General features: G+C 49.3%; 1 protein-coding gene across 1 annotated transcript; it reads left to right on the plus strand.

The window, feature by feature from the left end:
• Window positions 1–387: 387 nt before the first annotated feature.
• Window positions 388–22506, plus strand: LOC120056778 (transcription factor 7-like 2). Its single transcript, XM_039004983.1, has 10 exons — window positions 388–399; window positions 725–848; window positions 5084–5171; window positions 8573–8659; window positions 10286–10405; window positions 10704–10866; window positions 11560–11667; window positions 21798–21846; window positions 22301–22373; window positions 22503–22506. Exons 1-10 carry the CDS (start codon window positions 388–390, stop codon window positions 22504–22506), a joined length of 828 nt encoding a protein of 275 aa, XP_038860911.1.
• The last annotated feature ends 1851 nt before the right edge of the window (window positions 22507–24357 follow it).

The following is a 24357-nucleotide window of genomic DNA, read 5'->3' on the forward strand; positions in this document are numbered from 1 at the left end:
TGTTTTAGCTCTCCCACATCATACTGATGAGAACCTATGTTAAGAGGTTTAGATGTGATGTAATCAGGCGGGGATAGGGGTAATGTTGAAAGTGGGTTTTAGTAATGTGTGTCGGCGCGCGTGGAAGGACTGCCTTAAAGTGATAAGGCATTCACTTTATAAAACAGCAGGGGGCCAATGTGAAGCCGGCCAGGCGAGCCTCAGCCTCTCTCTGTTGTGCTGCTGCTGGAGTCTTCAGAGCAGCAGAGAGAAACAGAAGTTTTCTGAAATATGTACATTCACATGAAAATCAATGCCTCAGCCAAACTTTCAAACACACACACACTGACAAAATATGAAAGGCTCTGCTATTGGAACTGTGTCCAAGAACGGGTGAATACCTCCAACATGGTAACCACTGTGACATATCATATGTCACACAGCATGCTGTTAACATTAGAAATAACTGGATTTCACCTAAGTTATTGAAAGCCATTTGTAAACAGAAACATGAAAGCAAACAAGCTCTCACGCAGCCTCCCTTGATCATCAAAGTCCTATCGATCAAATGTACCCCCACACCCTCCACCCCTCCACCCTCCACCCCTCCCCGAATCCCCAGCCAACCGAATGGGAGCAAATGTATTCTGCTTCCAAAGCACATCTGTTTGTTCCAAGCTATGCTTAAAATTACGTCTGTCTGTCTGTCTCTCTCTGTCTGTCTCCCCCTCACTCTCTGTTGCAGTCCAACAAAGTTTCAGTGGTCCAACAGTCTCACGGGATGCACCCCCTGACGTCCCTCCTGCCCTACAGCAACGACCACTTCAACCCCAGCCCCCCCCACCTGCCCACAGACATGAGTCAGAAAGGTAGGTCAACCTATCATCTCCCTCATCCTAACACACACCAGCCAGGCCAGTGGGAAAGACTTATCCTGTCAGTCACCACAGCAGAGTAGTACAATCATCCTCTAACCTTCTCCTGTCAGTCACCACAGCAGAGTAGTACAATCATCCTCTAACCTTCTCCTGTCAGTCACCACAGCAGAGTAGTACAATCATCCTCTAACCTTCTACTGTCAGTCACCACAGCAGAGTAGTACAATCATCCTCTAGCCTTCTCCTGTCAGTCACCACAGCAGAGTAGTACAATCATCCTCTAACCTTCTCCTGTCAGTCACCACAGCAGAGTACTACAATCATCCTCTAACCTTCTACTGTCAGTCACCACAGCAGAGTAGTACAATCATCCTCTAGCCTTCTCCTGTCAGTCACCACAGCAGAGTAGTACAATCATCCTCTAGCCTTCTCCTGTCAGTCACCACAGCAGAGTAGTACAATCATCCTCTAACCTTCTACTGTCAGTCACCACAGCAGAGTAGTACAATCATCCTCTAGCCTTCTCCTGTCAGTCACCACAGCAGAGTAGTACAATCATCCTCTAGCCTTCTCCTGTCAGTCACCACAGCAGAGTAGTACAATCATCCTCTAGCCTTCTCCTGTCAGTCACCACAGCAGAGTAGTACAATCATCCTCGAACCTTCTCCTGTCAGTCACCACAGCAGAGTAGTACAATCATCCTCTAACCTTCTACTGTCAGTCACCACAGCAGAGTACTACAATCATCCTCTAGCCTTCTCCTGTCAGTCACCACAGCAGAGTACTACAATCATCCTCTAGCCTTCTCCTGTCAGTCACCACAGCAGAGTAGTACAATCATCCTCTAACCTTCTACTGTCAGTCACCACAACAGAGTAGTACAATCATCCTCTAACCTTCTACTGTCAGTCACCACAACAGAGTAGTAAAATCATCCTCTAGCCTTCTCCATTCCCGGTGTATATGGTCATTTTTTCACCTGAACCAACATGAAGTGGTACTTCCTGCTTAATTTTAACAGCAATCCTGAAGATTAGGTACACACCAAAAGAAGAATATAGTCCCCTTTCACCATCTACCTGGGCCAAAGTCTCTGTGGAGTCTGCTGTGACCTTACCATGACAATCTCTGGGCCCTAATTCAAAGCCAATTACTTGGGCCTGAAGATTTTCCTGGTCAGTTCATGCAGTCAGGGAAAACTCCTGGTCCTGTTTTCATGCTGCTGCCCCCCCCCCCCCCCCCCCCACACACACACACACACACACAAACTCCACCCCTGATTCCTGAGCTGCAGCAGTGGAGCCGTGTGGAGCCGAGCATCTGCAGCCCAGAGACAGGAGCTGCATCCTAAATGGCACCCTATTCCCTGTATAGTGCACTACTTATCACCAGAGCCCTATGCGCCCTGGCCAAAAGTAGTGCACTATGTAGGGAAAAGGGTGCCATTTGCGATGCCGGCTAGAGACAGGCCCTTCTTTCCAGGGAGCCGCCGGCTGTCCCACCACCGCACTTGAAGTGGTCCCATCCCCAAGAGGGGCTGCTTGCCACACAACCCCCCTCAAACACACGCACACACACACACACACACACACACACACACACACACACACACACACACACACACACACACACACACACACACACACACACACACACACACACACACACACACACACATATACACACACACACACACACACACAGAGCTGGAAGCAATTAGGGTGACAATCACACAGGGCCATCCACAAGGTTCTGCTTAGGACGCTCTCACAGTCGCTCGCACACTTGGCTCACATAGTCACTCAGAGACTTCCACACACCACGAGCTCTCCATCACTCTCCTCAACATCTCCTCACATGAGCTTACTACTCACATACAGAGAGATAGCGATGGACACGTGTTCAATTTCATTTTGATCAATTCTATAGATCTGATTCATTTTCAGTGGAAGGGAAAAACTACATTTGAACCCAAACACAGCTTTAATTAACGAGCTGAAGAAAATGTCCTCCTGTAGTGATCTGATGAAGACTGACCTGGGCTGAATAGCGATCAGTGTTGGAGTGTGGCCAAGACTGTGTCTGTCTGTCTGTCTGTCAGTACTACTGCCTGTGGTCAGAGAAAGGCCCCGAGGCAGGGGAAGAGAGTGAAGGCCCCTCTCACAGAGCAGTGCAGGGTAGCAGGCCCCAGCCCAGACAATCTGTCTCCAGCTGTGAATCCCCCTGCTCTGCCACTCCTTGTCTAGACTGGGGCTGGGCAGTGTAGTAGCTAAGTAACATGACAATGCCCAGGGGTGATGTGAGAGTTGATGCCAGTGACTCAGCCCATAATGAGAGGTCTAGGCCTCCCTGTACACACCTGATAGCTCCTAGTCCTTACCCCCTTCTCACACCCTCTCACCTCACCCCCTTAGCTCACACATAATCACATCACACCCCTCTTACCTGACACCTTACACTGCAGGAAGCTCACATTTCACATCATACCTCATAATGCAGTGTACAGAGACCACAGCTGACAGAGTGTGAGTTTCCAGCAGCTTCTCTGACAATAGGCCCCTCACATACCCTCCATCCGTCTTCCTTTCCCTCACTCTGCCAGTCTGCCTGCATGTCAGTCAACCTGTCAGTCTGTCATTTAATCTGTCAGTCAGTGCATTCAGTACAGACCTGTACTATTAGTCATTCAGTGTGTCAACCATCATACCGAACCAAAGTCACACCATCTTGTCACATTTGTTCACGTGTGCAGTCGTCAGATGTGACTGTTTTGCTGCATTAGGGTGAAAAAGAGAGAAGTTCAATAGAAACCAAAACTACTGTACTGTACTGGGTTTTCACTTTGAGGCGTTTTCAGGGCACAGCACATGAGCTACTGGCCACTCATTTACAACTGTGATATGATAGCAGTTTCACTTATTGTGGTTTTGGTAACAGTAAAAGGTCATCAGTATTGAAATGCTATTTTAAACAGTATATTCTAACAACATCTTGGGGAGTTATCTGACTAACCAGTTTGATCTTTTACTGGTGACTGATTCTGGGTCTAATGTCATTTCACATATGTTTTTAAATGGTCATTCCAGGAGTATTTCATGTTGTTATTTACTGTAAGAATTAGTAGAGCAACAAAATAGGCAAAAAATGAATAACTGGAAGTTGAAGTTAAATGTAGATATTACTAGTCCAAAGTCATCAGAAGTTTGTGTGATGTAACTGTGTTTGGACTCTGGAGAGTAGAGACTGAGACTGAAAGCTGTTCTCTACACGAAGGACAGGGGCTTTTTCAGGAAGGCGTCTGGAGGGAGGGAGGGAGGGACGGTTCTGGAGGGAGGGAGGGACGGGTCTGGAGGGAGGGACGGGTCTGGAGGGAGGGATGAGAGAGTCACGTTGACTCAGTCACATTCCAGTCCTTCAGATTTATAGATGGTCCAGTGCAGAAACAGGCCTACAGCAACGGCAAATTACAGTCATCTGCAGCATTCTTCTGTAACAAATATAGGTTACCTTCGGGTTGTGCTTAAGTGCTAGGTGCTCGCTGTTGACAAATGACTTCCTTTGAAAGGCACGGAGAAAGCCATTTTGTTTTGTGTCGGGACGCTGCTCTTTTATGTGGGCCCATCTCCATAATGGAAAACATCACATCTTCTCAGGAGCTTCTGACTGACTGACACATCATGGGATGGAACTTGGATCAAGATCCCTTTGTTATAAAGCTATTGTTGGTGGTGCGATGCAGGCAGCAGGGACCAAACAGTAAAACAGCTGGCCCAAGGAGAAAATGACAGAAGCTCAGAATGGCAATGTTATTTTCACAGGAGGCTGGCTGTTACAAAGGAGTGGAATGAAAGACCTAGTTCACAGAGTTTTTTTCCACTTCACTTGGTAGTGAGTCAGATGTACTGGATCAACAAGATGCTGGGGGCCTCTGGTGGAAACCTTTGACCTTAGTTCTCGTACATCTTACATCAACACCCCCTTGACCCTTCCAATTAGCTAGTGAGCACAAACACACATACATACACACACACATACATACACACACACAGCAGGGATGTATGAGAATGGGGTGGTTGTGTGTGTATGCGTGTGTGTATGCGTGTGTGTGCGCGTGTGTGTGTGTGACCTGTGTGTGTAATGGTAGGTGCCCAGCCAGGTAATGAGGCCCTTGCTGAGTCAGGGGCCCTGAGTTAATGAGCGTGTCTTCTCCTGCGTGTCCCCTCCAGGCATTCACAGGCCCCAGTCCCAGGACATCTCAGGCTTCTACTCCCTACCCCCTGGCGGTGTAGGACAGATGCCCCCCTCCATGGGCTGGTAAGTCTTATGCAAACTCACACACACTCACATACTCTCTCGTACACACATGCATGGGCACACAGGCGGCAGGTAGCCTAGCGGTTAGAGCGTTGGGCCAGTAATCAAAAGGTCGCTGGTTCGAATAACCGAGCCAACAAGGTGAAAAATCTGGCGATGTGACCTTCGGCAAGGCACTTAACCCTAATTTGCTCCAGGGGCGCCTTAGTACTATGGCTGACCCTGTAAAACAACACATTTTACTGCACCTATCCTGTGTATGTGACGATAAAACATTATTATTTTACTATTCTTTTTTTACGCAAACAGATACACACAAACACATACACCACACTGACCTGCACCACTGGCCCCTGCTAGCTACATCCACCAGTCCAGTCTCACCTAAGCCACTTTTATTACATGGCAACCACTTCATCCCTCTATAGCAACCACCTTATCCCTCTATAGCAACCACTTCATCCCTCTATAGCAACCACTTCGTCCCTCTATAGCAACCACTTCGTCCCTCTATAGCAACCACTTCGTCCCTCTATAGCAACCACTTCATCCCTCTATAGCAACCACTTCATCCCTCTATAGCAACCACTTCATCCCTCTATAGCAACCACTTCGTCCCTCTATAGCAACCACTTCATCCCTCTATAGCAACCACTTCATCCCTCTATAGCTTGTTGTCTTGGGGTCACACATACAGTAATGAACAGGTCACTTCCTAGGATATGAATGCCCTGCCTTGGATTCGGTGGTCATATCTAGTCTAGAGTTCCTCATAATTAAAGTATTGCCTTCCCTTGCCTTCCCAGCGTCACAGAAAGTGTAGACGATGCCAAATCAGAGCATGTTTTAACACCCATAATCTCAGATGACATTGTTGGAACACACGTTCTGGCTAACAATCCATCCATTGTCTTGAGTTCAACTTTACAAATCCATTTTATTATAACTCTTATTATATAACTGTCAGAATAACTTTGTGTAAATCCCCCTGAACAGTTGTTGGCTTCTCTTAAATGTGATGGGGATTTGGTTTACTCTAATGGAATGTCAACTAAGACTACTTCCATTCACATCCATGCTGTGTGTCTTTAAAGCTGGTGAATGACATTGGCACTCCCTAAACAGGCTCCGCTCGGCACGAGACAGATTGCTGCAATTTCTCTGGTCTGTCCCTCCACCACCGAACTCACTGCCTTTTGTTTCAGACACTTAAGTTAACAGTCACTACAGACTTGCTGTGGTATTGTCAAAAAATCATCTTGTTTACAAACTTGTAATCTTCTTAGTGCAGATCGTGTTTGTTTGGTTTTCTTGTGTCCCTCTTTGTTTGGGGAAGAGATGTCAGCCACTGGGACTCCTTTGTCATGACAAAGAGCTGGACAGGACTCACTGCGTGGTGTGGTGTGTCCCTCTCTGGCCACTATATGGCGTGATTGGGGGAACAGCCCACTGTAGGGACAGCCTACTGTAAGGACATCCCACTCTAGGGACAGCCCACTCTAGGGACAGCCCACTCTAGGGACAGCCCACTCTAGGGACAGCTCACTCTAGGGACAGCTCACTCTAGGGACAGCTCACTCTAGGGACAGCCCACTGTAGGGACAGCCCACTCTAGGGACAGCCCACTCTAGGGACAGCCCACTCTAGGGACAGCCCACTCTAGGGACAGCTCACTGTAGGGACAGCTCACTCTAGGGACAGCCCACTCTAGGGACAGCTCACTCTAGGGACAGCTCACTCTAGGGACAGCTCACTCTAGGGACAGCTCACTCTAGGGACAGCTCACTCTAGGGACAGCTCACTCTAGGGACAGCCCACTCTAGGGATAGCTCACTCTAGGGACAGCTCACTCTAGGGACAGCTCACTCTAGGGACAGCTCACTGTAGGGACAGCTCACTCTAGGGACAGCTCACTGTAGGGACAGCTCACTCTAGAGACAGCTCACTCTAGGGACAGCTCACTGTAGGGACAGCCTACTTTAGCAGACTGCACTAAGATACACAGTTAATTTGTTTCAAAGACGTTCAGATACAGTGTTAAGCAAGAAATTGATCAAGATTACTCATATGGTTTGAATAGTTGACACTCTTACAGGGATAGGAGAAGGACAAATTGCTCCTAATGGGCCTGTTGGCTGGGATTAGCACGTGAATCCCTCCCTGAGAGAGGCCTATGGACATGGGAGCATCCCTGACACTGAGCCTGCTTTACTTACCTTGATCCCAGGGACCTCCTGGGCTGAGGGCTGGGGAGGGGGGAAGAATGGGGCTGGGGGGCTGCTGCATATCAAAGGCTCCTGTTCAAATCCACCCCCCATCCATCCATCCATCCAGCCTCCACACAGCCATGTCATACATACAGCAGGACCCTCAGTGAGGATAACCCAGTCATGCCTCTGCTGCCTGGGGACTCAGCAGGACCCTCAGTGAGGATAACCCAGTCATGCCTCTGCTGCCTGGGGACTCAGCAGGACCCTCAGTGAAGTTAACCCAGTCATGCCTCTGCTGCCTGGGGACTCAGCAGGACCCTCAGTGAAGTTAACCCAGTCATGCCTCTGCTGCCTGGGGACTCAGCAGGACCCTTAGTGAGGTTAACCCAGTCATGCCTCTGCTGCCTGGGGACTCAGCAGGACCCTCAGTGAGGTTAACCCAGTCATGCCTCTGCTGCCTGGGGACTCAGCAGGACCCTCAATGAGGATAACCCAGTCATGCCTCTGCTGCCTGGGGACTCAGCAGGACCCTCAGTGAGGTTAACCCAGTCATGCCTCTGCTGCCTGGGGACTCAGCAGGACCATACACAGCCCCACATGGAGCTCTCACTGACATGAAGCTCATGGATGAGGTTCTCTTGTCTCTTAAACAAACAACTCTCCTTCCCCAGGTGACCTCATTAGGATGGGCTTCACTCCTTAACCAGTCAGGATCAAGCCCCTCATTGGCTAGCTAGTAGACTAATGGAAGTCAAAGCCAGACTTCCATTAGACATAACACACTACCAGTCAGAGAGGCATATATTTATTTAACTCTCATTTTACCAGGTAAGTTGACTGAGAACACATTCTCATTTACAGCAACGACCTGGGGAATAGTTACAGGGGAAACGAATGAGCCAATTGTAAGCTGGGGATGGCCATGATGGCCATTAGATGGCCATGATGGTATGAGGGCCAGATTGGTTATTTAGCCAGGACACCGGGGTTAACACCCCTACTCTTACGATAAGTGTCATGGGATCTTTAGTGACCACAGAGAGTCAGGACACCCGTTTAACGTCCCATCTTAGATACGGTACCCTGTGGGAATAGACAATCTAAATATATTCTAGGAAGTCAGGTAGTGAGGATTTGGCCAGCAGCCTAGTTGACCCCTGTTGCATCCCTATTTGTCCCCCCCAACCACAGGCAAAGTCAGCCTGTCTATCCCCTGTCCTCATGTGGATTCAGACAGCCCTACTCCTCCAGTCTCCCCAACAGCTCTTCCTACCCCAGGTACAGTATGAGCTGAGCTGCTTCAGTCAGGGGAGGGCATGGCATCATACATACCCCCTACCACTATTCCAGACCAATGCTTTTGCTCCCCCCATGTGCCCTTTGCTATTGCCTTGTACCAGGGCCTCTGCAACATGTCTGTGTCCTGGCTTTGTGTGTGCCAACTGCTATACTCTGCAACTGTATATCAACACATACACTACATGGCCAAGAGTATGTGGACACCCCTTCAAATTAGTGGATTCGGCTATTTTAGCCACACTCGTTGCTGACAGGTGAATAAAATCGAGCACACAGCCATGCAATCTCCATAGACAAACATGGCCCGTACTGAAGAACTCAGTGACTTCAGCATGCCACCTTTCCAACAAGTCAGTTTGTCAAATGTCTGCCCTGCTAGACCTGCCCCTGTCAACTGTAAGTGGTGTTATTGTAAAGTGGAAACGTCTAGGAGCAACAACGGCTCAGCCGCGATGTGGTAAGCCACACAAGCTCACAGAACGGGAGTGCTGAAGTGCGTAGCGCACAAACATCGTCTGTCCTCTGTTGCAACACTCCTACCAAGTTTCAAACTGCCTCTGGAAGCAACGTCAGCACAATAACTCTTTGTCGGGGGCTTCATGAAATGGGTTTCCATGGCCGAGCAGCCGCACACAAGCCTAAGATCACCATGCGCAATGCCAAGCATTGGCTGGAGGGGTGTAAAGCTCACCGCCATTGGACTCTGGAGCAGTGGAAACGTGTTCTCTGAAGTGAGGAATCACGTTTCATCATGTGGCAGTCCGATGGACGAATCTGGATTTGGTGGATGCCAGGAGAACGCTACCTGTCCGAATGCATACTGCCAACTGTAAAGTTTGGTGGAGGAGGAATAATGGTCTGGGGCTGTTTTTCACAGTTCGGGCTAGACCCCTTAGTTCCAGTGAAGGGAAATCTTAACGCTACAGTATACAATGACATTCTAGATGATTCTTTGCGACCAACTTTGTGGCAACAGTTTGGGGGAGGCCCTTTCCTGTTTCACCATGACAATGCCCCCATACACAAAGTGAGGTCCATACATAAATTGTTTGTCGAAATGGGTGTGGAAGAACTTGACTGGCCTGCACATAGCCCTGACCTCAACCCCATCGAACAGCTTTGGGATGAATTGGAACGCTGACTGCGAGCCAGGCCTAATCGCTCAACATCAGTACACCTCACTAATGCTCTTGTGGCTGAATGGAAGCAAGTCCCCAAAGCAATGTTCCTACATCTAGTGGAAAGCTTTCCCAGAAGAGTGGAGGCTGTTATAGCATCAAAGGGGGAACCAACTCCACATACTAAAAATAAGCATTTAATGAAACATAGAGCAAGTATCTACCAGCGCTTCCTACTTTTTTTTCTGAGAGTGACTAGAGCTCCATCTGCTGGCATTGAGTGATACTGCTCACAGTCCTACTGCCCTGAGAGGACTGTCTGGAAGCCTATGCTTAAAGGGCCAACAAACCACCCTCGTGCTTCAGCGCTTCATGGCCACGCAGACATATATAAAGATGAAGTGTATTTTCTGATGCTATGGTCTCTGTCTCTCTTTCTCTACCACCTTCCCCCCTCTCTCTTACTCCCTTCTCTCCCTCCCTCTAGGTTCTCTCACTCTCTGATGCTGGGGCCAGGCATGCACCCCACGGGGATCCCCCACCCAGCCATCATGCCCCCTTCAGGCAAACTGGACCATCATGACCATTACGACAGGAACATGTACGCGTAAGTACCCCCACGGGTCACCCACATCTCTACACTACCTCCTAGAACGTTCTTTCAAAGGAAATGTGGGATCTACATGGCATACAATGTGTACTGTTGTCTCCCATTCCTGCATTCATTTAAAGTGTATTAAAAGCTTAGATGGATGAATGTTCCTGTGTACATATTCACCATGGGTCTCTGTGGTTCTTGTCTCTCTCTCTCTCTCTCTCTCTCTCTCCCTCTCCCTCTCCCTCTCCCTCTCCCTCTCCCTCTCCCTCTCCCTCTCCCTCTCCCTCTCTCCCTCTCTCTCTCTCAGGAAGCCTCACCAGGAGCCCAAGCGGGAGAAGGAGCCCAAGAAGCCGGTGATCAAGAAGCCTCTGAATGCTTTCATGCTGTACATGAAGGAGATGAGGGCCAAGGTGATCGCTGAGTGCACACTGAAGGAGAGCGCTGCCATCAACCAGATACTGGGCCGAAGGGTGAGCAGCGAGATCACGCACACATAATGAAACATACACACTCGCTCTGAAACACACGCACGCACACACACACACACACTGCTGAAACACACACATCCATGAATACTCACGCAGCATAGACAGATTCATTCCCAAATCCCTCATCTCATCCCCTGCTGTTAATTTCACACATGAGAGATGGACTTGAGAGAAATATGTCAGTAATGTGAATTACTACCCTGTGAGTTACCCCCTGCACCTGACTGACTGCTGACACCATACCATTGACCTGGATGCAGAAATATCTGAATGTGATGAATACCATATGTGATGTTGTCTGTCCTTGTCTCAAAACTTGGAACAGTGGGCTTTCCTTTATATGTTAGTCATTTAAGCAATAAGGCTCGGGGGGTGTGATATATGGCCAATATACCAGGGCTAAGGGCTGTTCTTATGTACGACGTCGTGCATCGTGCCTAAGAACAGCCCTTAATCATGGTATATTGGCCATATACCACACCTCCTCGGGCATTTTTGCTTAAATATACCACGGCTGTTAGCCAATCAGTATTCAGACGATCTGCACAGAGGTTGTAGTCATGGGAACTGATGTCACAGTTCTGATCTCATCATTGTCTCTGCATCATTGGCTAGGTTAATGAACAACATCTAAATGGTTTCTTTGTTTTGCGTGTGTGTCTGTCTTCCCTGCAGTGGCACGCCCTGACCCGGGAGGAGCAGGCCAAGTACTATGAGCTGGCCAGGAAGGAGCGGCAGCTACACATGCAACTCTACCCCAGCTGGTCCGCCAGAGACAACTACGTAAGGGCCGCCTCTTCCTGCTTACACACACACACACACACACACACACACACACACACACACACACACACACACACACACACACACACACACACACACACACACACACACACACACACACACACACACACACACACACACACAGCATGATCACCCCACCCTGCCAACTGTCAATCATTAAGGCTAGTGTCTACACATAGAAATATAACCTATTCTGATCTAGACAGTATTTATTTGGCACATTGTACGTAATGTATCAGTGCAGAGAGACTAGTCCAGGGTTTGACACACTCGCTCCTGGGGACCACCCCAAAGGGTGCACGTTGTGGTTTTTACCCTCGAACTACACAGCTGATCCAAAATAATCAGCTAATCATCCAGCTTTGATCATTTGAATCAGCTGTGTAGTTTTAGGGTAAAAACCACAACGTGCACCCCTTGGGGCCCTGAGGACAGAGTTTGGGAAATGCTGGACTAGTCTATGACTGTAGTGTTATGACCAGTGTTATAACCTCTTGGCATGCCATTCCTTTAGAGTGGGGTTTGAGAATGAGATAGATGGTACTAGACATTAGTTGGTCATTAATGGCTGTTCAGTGCTGTTCAGAGAGGTGATTTAATTGGCTGTTGAGTGCTTCGCTGTTAGTGACGCATGATGAGTTTTGCTTTTATTAAACATAGCATTACACAGTCAGCTTCAAACCTCCCGCTCCCCTCATCTCTGTATTATTTGAATAGGTTTCCATATCACTGGTAGTTATATGCATGGAGGGCACCTTTTTCTTTTGTAACTGGACCTTAGTTTATGTGCACTGACTATGAAATCTGTAATTAGTAGTGGGCTTGCTTGTAAAATGAGTTAATAAGTAGTTAAGAGAATTGCTTCAAATACTGTTCAGATAAATATGATGTGTAGTAGAGACATGTTAACGTCTCTATGTAATGTTTGTTGCTTAACTACTCTTCTGTGCTATGCTCAATTGTGAAGTTGCTGTTGAACTCTTCCAGGATGCAGGCCTTAGAGGGTGCGCGGGGGAAAAGAGTAAAGCTGATTGGGTAGGGCACACATTTTACCCCCCTTACCCGCTCTACTAACAGCAGGGTGGCTTTGGCTTGCTCTCCTCAGGCAGTGAGGCTCGGACTGTTGAGAGGGAGAGGACAACTGGGAGCTGGGCTGGAGAGGATTCTGGGCTTTGGGGGACCACTGTTAGGCTATATCCTCCCTTAGGGCCGGCACAGAGGGGAGGTGGCTAATGTTATGGAAGCTATGTATCTGCATGTATTTCTATGGGAGGTTTTTTTCTGGACTATAATTGCCAGTCTTCTCTCACCCCATATGAAAACAGACAGGATGAGTCTCAAAGGGAGAGAGTTCACTTTCTTTCCTTCCTGGAGATCTTTTACACATCCTATTTCCTTTCCTTGGCTTGATAGAGTTTGGGCTTCTGTATCATAACACACGATAGGGACTTGGCTCTCTCATTTCTCTCTCTCTCTCTTGGCTGTGGATAGTTGTGAGATTAGCTGGTTAGGGTAAAGAGGGTTACGAGCTGATAGTGGTGGCATTGTCAATGAGGTTGTGCATGAAGCTTTTACGACTGCATCTGATTTAATATAAATCAGATTAACATGATGCAATGTACTATGGATGAAGTTTTTTTTATGTGAACATACATTTTACTCTTTAACACATTGTCTATTTCCGTGTATCCATCTTCTGATTTCACCAAAGATGCAAAAATAGTCTGAGAAAATGCTGTCCCAAAACACATTAAAACTAATTGCAGCTCTAGTCTACCCCCTGCTCTAGTCTACCCCCTGCTCTAGTCTAACCCCTGCTCTAGTCTACCCCATGCTCTAGTCTACCCCTGATCTAGTCTACCCCCTGCTCTAGTCTACCCCCTGCTATGGTCTACCCCCTACTATGGTCTACCCTCTGCTATGGTCTACCCCCTGCTCTAGTCTACCCCCTGCTCTATTCTACCCCCTGCTCTAGTCTAACCCCTGCTCTAGTCTACCCCCTGCTCTAGTCTACCCCCTGTTCTAGTCTACCCCCTGCTATAGTCTACCCCCTGCTCTAATCTACCCCTGATCTAGTCTACCCCCTGCTCTAGTCTACCCCCTGCTCTAGTCTACCCCCTGCTCTATTCTACCCCCTGTTCTAGTCTACCCCCTGCTCTAGTCTACCCCCTGCTATAGTCTACCCCCTGCTCTAGTCTACCCCTGATCTAGTCTAACCCCTGCTATAGTCTACCCCCTGCTATAGTCTACCCCCTGCTCTAGTCTACCCCCTGCTCTAGTCTACCCCCTGCTATAGTCTACCCCCTGCTCTAGTCTACCCCCTGCTCTAGTCTACCCCTGATCTAGTCTACCCCCTGCTATAGTCTACCCCCTGCTCTAGTCTACCCCCTGCTATAGTCTACCCCCTGCTCTAGTCTACCCCTGATCTAGTCTACCCCCTGCTATAGTCTACCCCCTGCTCTAGTCTACCCCCTGCTCTAGTCTACCCCTGATCTAGTCTACCCCCTGCTCTAGTCTACCCCCTGCTATAGTCTACCCCCTGCTATAGTCTACCCCCTGCTCTAGTCTACCCCCTGCTGTAGTCTACCCCCTGCTCTAGTCTACCCCCTGTTCTAGTCTACCCCCTGCTCTAGTCTACCCCCTGCTTTAGTCTACCCCCTGTTCTAGTCTACCCCCTGTTCTAGTCTACCCCCTGCTCTAGTCTACCCCCTGCTCTAGTCTACCCCCTGCTGTAGTCTACCCCCTGCTCTAGTCTACCCCCTGCTGTAGTCTACCCCCTGCTCTAGTCTACCCCCTGCTCTAGTCTACCCCCTGCTTTAGTCTACCCCCTGTTCTAGTCTACCCCCTGTTCTAGTCTACCCCCTGCTATAGTCTACCCCCTGCTCTAGTCTACCCCCTGCTTTAGTCTACCCCCTGTTCTAGTCTACCCCCTGTTCTAGTCTACCCCCTGCTCTAGTCTATCCCCTGTTCTAGTCTACCCCCTGTTCTAGTCTACCCCCTGCTCTAGTCTACCCCCTGCTCTAGTCTACCCCCTGCTGTAGTCTACCCCCTGTTCTAGTCTACCCCCTGCTATAGTCTACCCCCTGCTCTAGTCTACCCCCTGCTCTAGTCTACCCCCTGCTGTAGTCTACCCCCTGCTCTAGTCTACCCCCTGCTCTAGTCTACCCCCTGTTCTAGTCTACCCCCTGTTCTAGTCTACCCCCTGCTGTAGTCTACCCCCTGCTCTAGTCTACCCCCTGCTGTAGTCTACCCCCTGCTCTAGTCTACCCCCTGCTCTAGTCTACCCCCTGCTCTAGTCTACCCCCTGCTTTAGTCTACCCCCTGTTCTAGTCTACCCCCTGTTCTAGTCTACCCCCTGCTATAGTCTACCCCCTGCTCTAGTCTACCCCCTGCTTTAGTCTACCCCCTGTTCTAGTCTACCCCCTGTTCTAGTCTACCCCCTGCTCTAGTCTACCCCCTGTTCTAGTCTACCCCCTGTTCTAGTCTACCCCCTGCTCTAGTCTACCCCCTGCTCTAGTCTACCCCCTGCTGTAGTCTACCCCCTGTTCTAGTCTACCCCCTGCTATAGTCTACCCCCTGCTCTAGTCTACCCCCTACTCTAGTCTACCCCCTGCTGTAGTCTACCCCCTGCTGTAGTCTACCCCCTGCTCTAGTCTACCCCCTGCTCTAGTCTACCCCCTGTTCTAGTCTACCCCCTGCTGTAGTCTACCCCCTGCTCTAGTCTACCCCCTGCTTTAGTCTACCCCCTGTTCTAGTCTACCCCCTGCTCTAGTCTACCCCCTGCTCTAGTCTACCCCCTGCTCTAGTCTACCCCCTGCTTTAGTCTACCCCCTGTTCTAGTCTACCCCCTGTTCTAGTCTACCCCCTGCTATAGTCTACCCCCTGCTCTAGTCTACCCCCTGCTTTAGTCTACCCCCTGTTCTAGTCTACCCCCTGCTGTAGTCTACCCCCTGCTCTAGTCTACCCCCTGCTCTAGTCTACCCCCTGCTGTAGTCTACCCCCTGCTCTAGTCTACCCCCTGCTCTAGTCTACCCCCTGCTGTAGTCTACCCCCTGCTTTAGTCTACTCCCTGTTCTAGTCTACCCCCTGCTTTAGTCTACCCCCTGCTCTAGTCTACCCCCTGTTCTAGTCTACCCCCTGATCTAGTCTACCCCCTGCTCTAGTCTACCCCCTGCTCTAGTCTACCCCCTGCTGTAGTCTACCCCCTGCTTTAGTCTACCCCCTGTTCTAGTCTACCCCCTGCTATAGTCTACCCCCTGCTATAGTCTACCCCCTGCTCTAGTCTACCCCCTGCTATAGTCTACCCCCTGCTCTAGTCTACCCCCTGCTCTAGTCTACCCCCTGCTCTAGTCTACCCCCTGCTCTAGTCTACCCCCTGCTTTAGTCTACCCCCTGCTTTAGTCTACCCCCTGTTCTAGTCTACCCCCTGCTATAGTCTACCCCCTGCTATAGTCTACCCCCTGCTATAGTCTACCCACTGCTCTAGTCTACCCCCTGCTATAGTCTACCCCCTGCTCTAGTCTACCCCCTGCTATAGTCTACCCCCTGCTATAGTCTACCCCCTGCTCTAGTCTACCCCCTGCTATAGTCTACCCCCTGCTCTAGTCTACCCCCTGTTCTAGTCTACCCCCTGCTATAGTCTACCCCCTGCTCTAGTCTACCCCCTGCTATAGTCTACCCCCTGCTCTAGTCTACCCCCTGCTCTAGTCTACCCCCTGCTCTAGTCTACCCCCTGCTCTAGTCTACCCCCTGCTGTAGTCTACCCCCTGCTATAGTCTACCCCCTGTTCTAGTCTACCCCCTGTTCTAGTCTAACCCCTGCTCTAGTCTACCCCCTGCTATAGTCTACCCCCTGCTCTAGTCTACCCCCTGCTCTAGTCTACCCCCTGCTCTAGTCTACCCCCTGTTCTAGTCTACCCCCTGCTCTAGTCTACCCCCTGCTATAGTCTACCCCCTGCTATAGTCTACCCCCTGCTATAGTCTACCCCCTGCTATAGTCTACCGTTCCCAAACACAAGCCAGAAAACAAGGGTAGTCATGTGATCTGTTAGCAAAACAGGAAAAGGAAGGCCACCCACACAGTCGTGGGGTTTTCTCCCGTAGGTCATAACCACACACACTCTGCTTCAGGGAGCAGCGAGGGTAGACGAGTCTCTGCGTAGGCATCAAAGAGCTGTTCCCACATCCTCTCCCCAATATGCCACTCCAGACTGAATCACTCTCTTCAGCATAACAACCCCGACCGTGTCTGTGCTGCCATTAAGGTCCCACTGTATAGCCCATGGACTTTAAAACAGTATGGTGTAGAGGTCGCCCTCTAGTATGGTGGTGGCAGGAGAATCCATTACTGTGGATATTTACACTTAAATATAGTCATTTGTGGCCTGAATGATCAACTGTCCTCAGACCCCAGTCCATGACTTGTGAATTGTGCGTCTCTGGTACACGAGACTCATGAACATGGTGAATATCATAACATGGTTCTCCCATGTCTTCATAGAGATATCACTTACAGATAACATATAAACGTGTTTCCCCTACGGACTCTCTGTGTGTCTGGTTGTGTTTCCCCTACTGACTCTCTGTGTGTCTGGTTGTGTTTCCCCTACTGACTCCCTGTGTGTCTGGTTGTGTTTCCCCTACTGACTCTCTGTGTGTCTGGTTGTGTTTCCCCTACTGACTCTCTGTGTGTCTGGTTGTGTTTCCCCTACTGACTCTCTGTGTGTCTGGTTGTGTTTCCCCTACTGACTCTCTGTGTGTCTGGTTGTGTTTCCCCTACTGACTCTCTGTGTGTCTGGTTGTGTTTCCCCTACTGACTCTCTGTGTGTCTGGTTGTGTTTCCCCTACTGACTCTGTGTGTCTGGTTGTGTTTCCCCTACGGACTCTCTGTGTGTCTGGTTGTGTTTCCCCTACTGACTCTCTGTGTGTCTGGTTGTGTTTCCCCTACTGACTCCCTGTGTGTCTGGTTGTGTTTCCCCTACTGACTCTCTGTGTGTCTGGTTGTGTTTCCCCTACTGACTCTCTGTGTGTCTGGTTGTGTTTCCCCTACTGACTCTCTGTGTGTCTGGTTGTGTTTCCCCTACTGACTCTCTGTGTGTCTGGTTGTGTTTCCCCTACTGACTCTCTGTGTGTCTGGTTGTGTTTCCCCTACTGACTCTCTGTGTGTCTGGTTGTGTTTCCCCTACTGACTCTGTGTGTCTGGTTGTGTTTCCCCTACTGACTCTCTGTGTGTCTGGTTGTGTTTCCCCTACTGACTCTCTGTGTGTCTGGTTGTGTTTCCCCTACTGACTCTCTGTGTGTCTGGTTGTGTTTCCCCTACTGACTCTCTGTGTGTCTGGTTGTGTTTCCCCTACTGACTCTCTGTGTGTCTGGTTGTGTTTCCCCTACTGACTCTCTGTGTGTCTGGTTGTGTTTCCCCTACTGACTCTCTGTGTGTCTGGTTGTGTTTCCCCTACTGACTCTCTGTGTGTCTGGTTGTGTTTCCCCTACTGACTCTGTGTGTCTGGTTGTGTTTCCCCTACTGACTCTCTGTGTGTCTGGTTGTGTTTCCCCTACTGACTCTCTGTGTGTCTGGTTGTGTTTCCCCTACTGACTCTGTGTGTCTGGTTGTGTTTCCCCTACTGACTCTCTGTGTGTCTGGTTGTGTTTCCCCTACTGACTCTGTGTGTCTGGTTGTGTTTCCCCTACTGACTCTCTGTGTGTCTGGTTGTGTTTCCCCTACTGACTCTGTGTGTCTGGTTGTGTTTCCCCTACTGACTCTCTGTGTGTCTGGTTGTGTTTCCCCTACTGACTCTCTGTGTGTCTGGTTGTGTTTCCCCTACTGACTCTCTGTGTGTCTGGTTGTGTTTCCCCTACTGACTCTGTGTGTCTGGTTGTGTTTCCCCTACTGACTCTCTGTGTGTCTGGTTGTGTTTCCCCTACTGACTCTCTGTGTGTCTGGTTGTGTTTCCCCTACTGACTCTCTGTGTGTCTGGTTGTGTTTCCCCTACTGACTCTGTGTGTCTGGTTGTGTTTCCCCTACTGACTCTGTGTGTCTGGTTGTGTTTCCCCTACTGACTCTCTGTGTGTCTGGTTGTGTTTCCCCTACTGACTCTCTGTGTGTCTGGTTGTGTTTCCCCTACTGACTCTCTGTGTGTCTGGTTGTGTTTCCCCTACTGACTCTCTGTGTGTCTGGTTGTGTTTCCCCTACTGACTCTCTGTGTGTCTGGTTGTGTTTCCCCTACTGACTCTGTGTGTCTGGTTGTGTTTCCCCTACGGACTCTGTGTGTCTGGTTGTGTTTCCCCTACTGACTCTCTGTGTGTCTGGTTGTGTTTCCCCTACTGACTCTCTGTGTGTCTGGTTGTGTTTCCCCTACTGACTCTGTGTGTCTGGTTGTGTTTCCCCTACTGACTCTCTGTGTGTCTGGTTGTGTTTCCCCTACTGACTCTCTGTGTGTCTGGTTGTGTTTCCCCTACTGACTCTGTGTGTCTGGTTGTGTTTCCCCTACTGACTCTCTGTGTGTCTGGTTGTGTTTCCCCTACTGACTCTGTGTGTCTGGTTGTGTTTCCCCTACTGACTCTCTGTGTGTCTGGTTGTGTTTCCCCTACTGACTCTCTGTGTGTCTGGTTGTGTTTCCCCTACTGACTCTCTGTGTCTGGTTGTGTTTCCCCTACTGACTCTCTGTGTGTCTGGTTGTGTTCCCCCTACTGACTCTCTGTGTGTCTGGTTGTGTTTCCCCTACTGACTCTGTGTGTGTCTGGTTGTGTTTCCCCTACTGACTCTCTGTGTGTCTGGTTGTGTTCCCCCTACTGACTCTCTGTGTGTCTGGTTGTGTTTCCCCTACTGACTCTCTGTGTCTGTTTGTGTTTCCCCTACTGACTCTCTGTGTGTCTGGTTGTGTTTCCCCTACTGACTCTCTGTGTGTCTGGTTGTGTTTCCCCTACTGACTCTCCGTGTGTCTGGTTGTGTTCCCCCTACTGACTCTCTGTGTGTCTGGTTGTGTTTCCCCTACTGACTCTCTGTGTCTGGTTGTGTTTCCCCTACTGACTCTCTGTGTGTCTGGTTGTGTTTCCCCTACTGACTCTCTGTGTGTCTGGTTGTGTTTCCCCTACTGACTCTCTGTGTGTCTGGTTGTGTTTCCCCTACGGACTCTCTGTGTGTCTGGTTGTGTTTCCCCTACTGACTCTCTGTGTGTCTGGTTGTGTTTCCCCTACTGACTCTCTGTGTGTCTGGTTGTGTTTCCCCTACTGACTCTCTGTGTGTCTGGTTGTGTTTCCCCTACTGACTCTCTGTGTGTCTGGTTGTGTTTCCCCTACTGACTCTGTGTGTCTGGTTGTGTTTCCCCTACGGACTCTGTGTGTCTGGTTGTGTTTCCCCTACTGACTCTCTGTGTGTCTGGTTGTGTTTCCCCTACTGACTCTCTGTGTGTCTGGTTGTGTTTCCCCTACTGACTCTGTGTGTCTGGTTGTGTTTCCCCTACTGACTCTCTGTGTGTCTGGTTGTGTTTCCCCTACTGACTCTCTGTGTGTCTGGTTGTGTTTCCCCTACTGACTCTGTGTGTCTGGTTGTGTTTCCCCTACTGACTCTCTGTGTGTCTGGTTGTGTTTCCCCTACTGACTCTGTGTGTCTGGTTGTGTTTCCCCTACTGACTCTCTGTGTGTCTGGTTGTGTTTCCCCTACTGACTCTCTGTGTGTCTGGTTGTGTTTCCCCTACTGACTCTCTGTGTGTCTGGTTGTGTTTCCCCTACTGACTCTCTGTGTGTCTGGTTGTGTTCCCCCTACTGACTCTCTGTGTGTCTGGTTGTGTTTCCCCTACTGACTCTGTGTGTGTCTGGTTGTGTTCCCCTACTGACTCTCTGTGTGTCTGGTTGTGTTCCCCTACTGACTCTCTGTGTGTCTGGTTGTGTTTCCCCTACTGACTCTCTGTGTCTGGTTGTGTTTCCCCTACTGACTCTCTGTGTGTCTGGTTGTGTTTCCCCTACTGACTCTCTGTGTGTCTGGTTGTGTTTCCCCTACTGACTCTCTGTGTGTCTGGTTGTGTTTCCCCTACTGACTCTCCGTGTGTCTGGTTGTGTTCCCCCTACTGACTCTCTGTGTGTCTGGTTGTGTTTCCCCTACTGACTCTCTGTGTCTGGTTGTGTTTCCCCTACTGACTCTCTGTGTGTCTGGTTGTGTTCCCCCTACTGACTCTCTGTGTGTCTGGTTGTGTTTCCCCTACTGACTCTCTGTGTCTGGTTGTGTTTCCCCTACTGACTCTCTGTGTGTCTGGTTGTGTTTCCCCTACTGACTCTCTGTGTGTCTGGTTGTGTTTCCCCTACTGACTCTCTGTGTGTCTGGTTGTGTTTCCCCTACGGACTCTCTGTGTGTCTGGTTGTGTTTCCCCTACTGACTCTCTGTGTGTCTGGTTGTGTTTCCCCTACTGACTCTCTGTGTGTCTGGTTGTGTTTCCCCTACTGACTCTCTGTGTGTCTGGTTGTGTTTCCCCTACTGACTCTCTGTGTGTCTGGTTGTGTTTCCCCTACTGACTCTCTGTGTGTCTGGTTGTGTTTCCCCTACGGACTCTCGGTGTGTCTGGTTGTGTTTCCCCTACTGACTCTCTGTGTCTGGTTGTGTTTCCCCTACTGACTCTCTGTGTGTCTGGTTGTGTTTCCCCTACTGACTCTCTGTGTGTCTGGTTGTGTTTCCCCTACTGACTCTCTGTGTGTCTGGTTGTGTTTCCCCTACTGACTCTCTGTGTGTCTGGTTGTGTTTCCCCTACTGACTCTCTGTGTGTCTGGTTGTGTTTCCCCTACTGACTCTCTGTGTGTCTGGTTGTGTTTCCCCTACTGACTCTCTGTGTGTCTGGTTGTGTTTCCCCTACTGACTCTCTGTGTGTCTGGTTGTGTTTCCCCTACTGACTCTCTGTGTGTCTGGTTGTGTTTCCCCTACTGACTCTCTGTGTGTCTGGTTGTGTTTCCCCTACTGACTCTCTGTGTGTCTGGTTGTGTTTCCCCTACTGACTCTCTGTGTGTCTGGTTGTGTTTCCCCTACTGACTCTCTGTGTGTCTGGTTGTGTTTCCCCTACTGACTCTGTGTGTCTGGTTGTGTTTCCCCTACTGACTCTCTGTGTGTCTGGTTGTGTGTTCCAACAGGGCAAGAAGAAGAGAAGAAAAAGAGAGAAGCAGCAGGACTCCTCAGCAGGTAATGTCCTCTCTCTCTCTTCTCTACCAAACTCCCGGACCAACCCTGAGCTTCAATACGATATACTTCCATTCAACCCTTATTCTATCGCTTGAAACAACTTTCCTGGTCGACTATCCCCTAGCCGTACACACTTCTATAATTGGTGTGTACTCTGACTGGGTCACTGCTGCTCTAACTAACAGAGTGTGAAAGCTTTTCCTCTCCTCTCTAATGGCCTGTGTCCTGAATGGAGTCCTGCTCCATCTACTCTGTTCTGGCTGTTGGTGTTAACTCCTACTCAGTAATTGGGCACTAACAGTCTGATTTGATGGCTTTCTGATTTACCATCTCTGTCAATGCTTCAACTTCTGCCCTGACCTCTTGATCTGATCTCTCTCTCTCTCCATCACCCTCTCTCTCTTTCTTCATCTCTCCTAACTTATTTCGTGTGCGCATGCTGCCTTGTGCTCAGACCCTGGCTCTCCTAAGAAATGCAGAGCTCGCTTCGGCCTCAACCAACAAACGGACTGGTGCGGTCCCTGCAGGTGTGTACCTCTTGGTCTGCTACCCCTCTCTCCCTCCTCTGTGAGCGCGCCTCAGCCCCCTGCTGTGCTCAGCTCTGCATGCACTCATCTCACTAACCTGTGTTTTGTGACCCACATTGCCCCCTACAGGTAGAGAACCAGCACAGGGGGGGGGGGGGGGGGGGGGGCTAAAGCTGCTTTACTGGCTGGTGATGGGGTGTCTCCTCAGGGATTGGTGGGTGATGCTGATCAAAGGAAAGTGGGAGGGGTCCTGTATGTCTGAGGGGAGAAAAAGGTTTCACACAGAGATGCTCGCTGCTTAAAACAGCCATTTCTTGGTTATGTTATTGGTGAAATGACAAAGCAGTGGATGGATGATCGGTCATGCTCATCATCAGCACCTTTTTTACCAACTCAATCTGTTAACATCAGTGTAGAGGTGTGAAGAAAGCCTGCCACTCCCCTCAACTCCATCATGCCACAGTGTCTTCCCCACCGCGCTGTCACATCATGGAAATCTCCTTACCACTGTGTGTGTGTGCTGCGAGAGAACAAAGGGAGGCGAATGTGGTTAGTGCGAATCCTGATCACCGCAGATGAACGCACACTCTCTTGCACATGCACCGCTGCTCTGCACTTTGATAGCATTTCTCATGCTCATCTACCCTCAACTTTCTCCATTCATGTGGTCAGGCAGTGCAGCTTTTGATGGTGAACTCTGACATTTAGAATCGCTCTCCCTCTCTCTCCCTAAATATGTTCTCGCGCCTTTACTTGCGGTGGCACCAAGTGACTCACGTTATATTCTGGTAATGATCATGAGATAAGGTGTGCTACTTTGGTTTTGTATTTGGTTGAAGAAGAGGCAAACAGCTGCTGTTAAGCTTAGAACACAACACAACCACAAAAATCAAGGAAATGGCATTGAATGATCCATACATATTCGATGGTATTCAATGGATTTGCAGTTAAATATCTCTCGCCTTGACCGAAAACTCAATTCAATCATGTTGAAAACAGTAAAAAGTTCATTCTGGTGACACTTTGCATCCACGCTTTATTCACAGATAACTCTCTTGACTGTTCCTAGGAGGAAAAAGAAGTGCATTCGATACCTTCAAGGAGGATGGTGCACCAGCCCCACTTCTTCCGATGGAAGCGCTATAGACTCGCCCCTCTCCCCCGTTGACGGCGTCCCCCCTCAGCACCCCAGCTCCCCTTTGCCTGCTTCCCCCTTGCACCTCCAGCCCAGCAAAAACACACCCCGTATCCTCTCAAAATCCAAGACCACAGAACTGTCTTTCAAAGCTTTAATAGAATCATCCCAACAGCACGACAATATCCATCATCATCATCATGACTGTACCCTGCCCAAGTCTCACTAGCCAGCTGCCTCACCTGCCTTGTCCCCTCTCACACTGCCTCCCACCATTCCAACACACACAGACACAACCAACCCAATCAGGAGCAGACCTGGAGTGGGAAGCAACACACTGGAGACCTTCACCACAAATATCCCAAAACAACAAGGGAGCCAACGAGTCTGGGAGAGGATCAAGGATGACATTCACATCAATATGACTGACTGACAACCTGACTGATTTATTAAGTGCTCATGTCATTTTCACATTGCTGTACTGAAGGCAGTACTGTATGTACAGGGATGATTGCTTCTATTCAAACTGCCTCAAGTCAAATTGATTCCTTTTCCAAAGATTTTTACAGAGTACTGTGCTCCTCCTTTTCATAAGACTTACATTCAGATGTGTCAAAGGAACCTTTTCCAACATATAGTATTTATATTGATTAACAATGTGATATAAGGTTGAAACTATAAGGTAGAAATTATATATATTTTTTGCTGAGTAAACATGTTATTGTCTCCCCTTGGAGAGAATCATCTCTAAGTTATATTCATTTGTTTTAGGCACTTCCTGCTTGTCAGTTAAATTCTTGATACATTATTTTGATGTAGGTTTCTCACACAGAATTAAGACATTCTTGG

The sequence above is a fragment of the Salvelinus namaycush genome, chromosome 12 (assembly GCF_016432855.1).
Source record: "Salvelinus namaycush isolate Seneca chromosome 12, SaNama_1.0, whole genome shotgun sequence".
Lineage (NCBI taxonomy): Eukaryota > Metazoa > Chordata > Actinopteri > Salmoniformes > Salmonidae > Salvelinus > Salvelinus namaycush.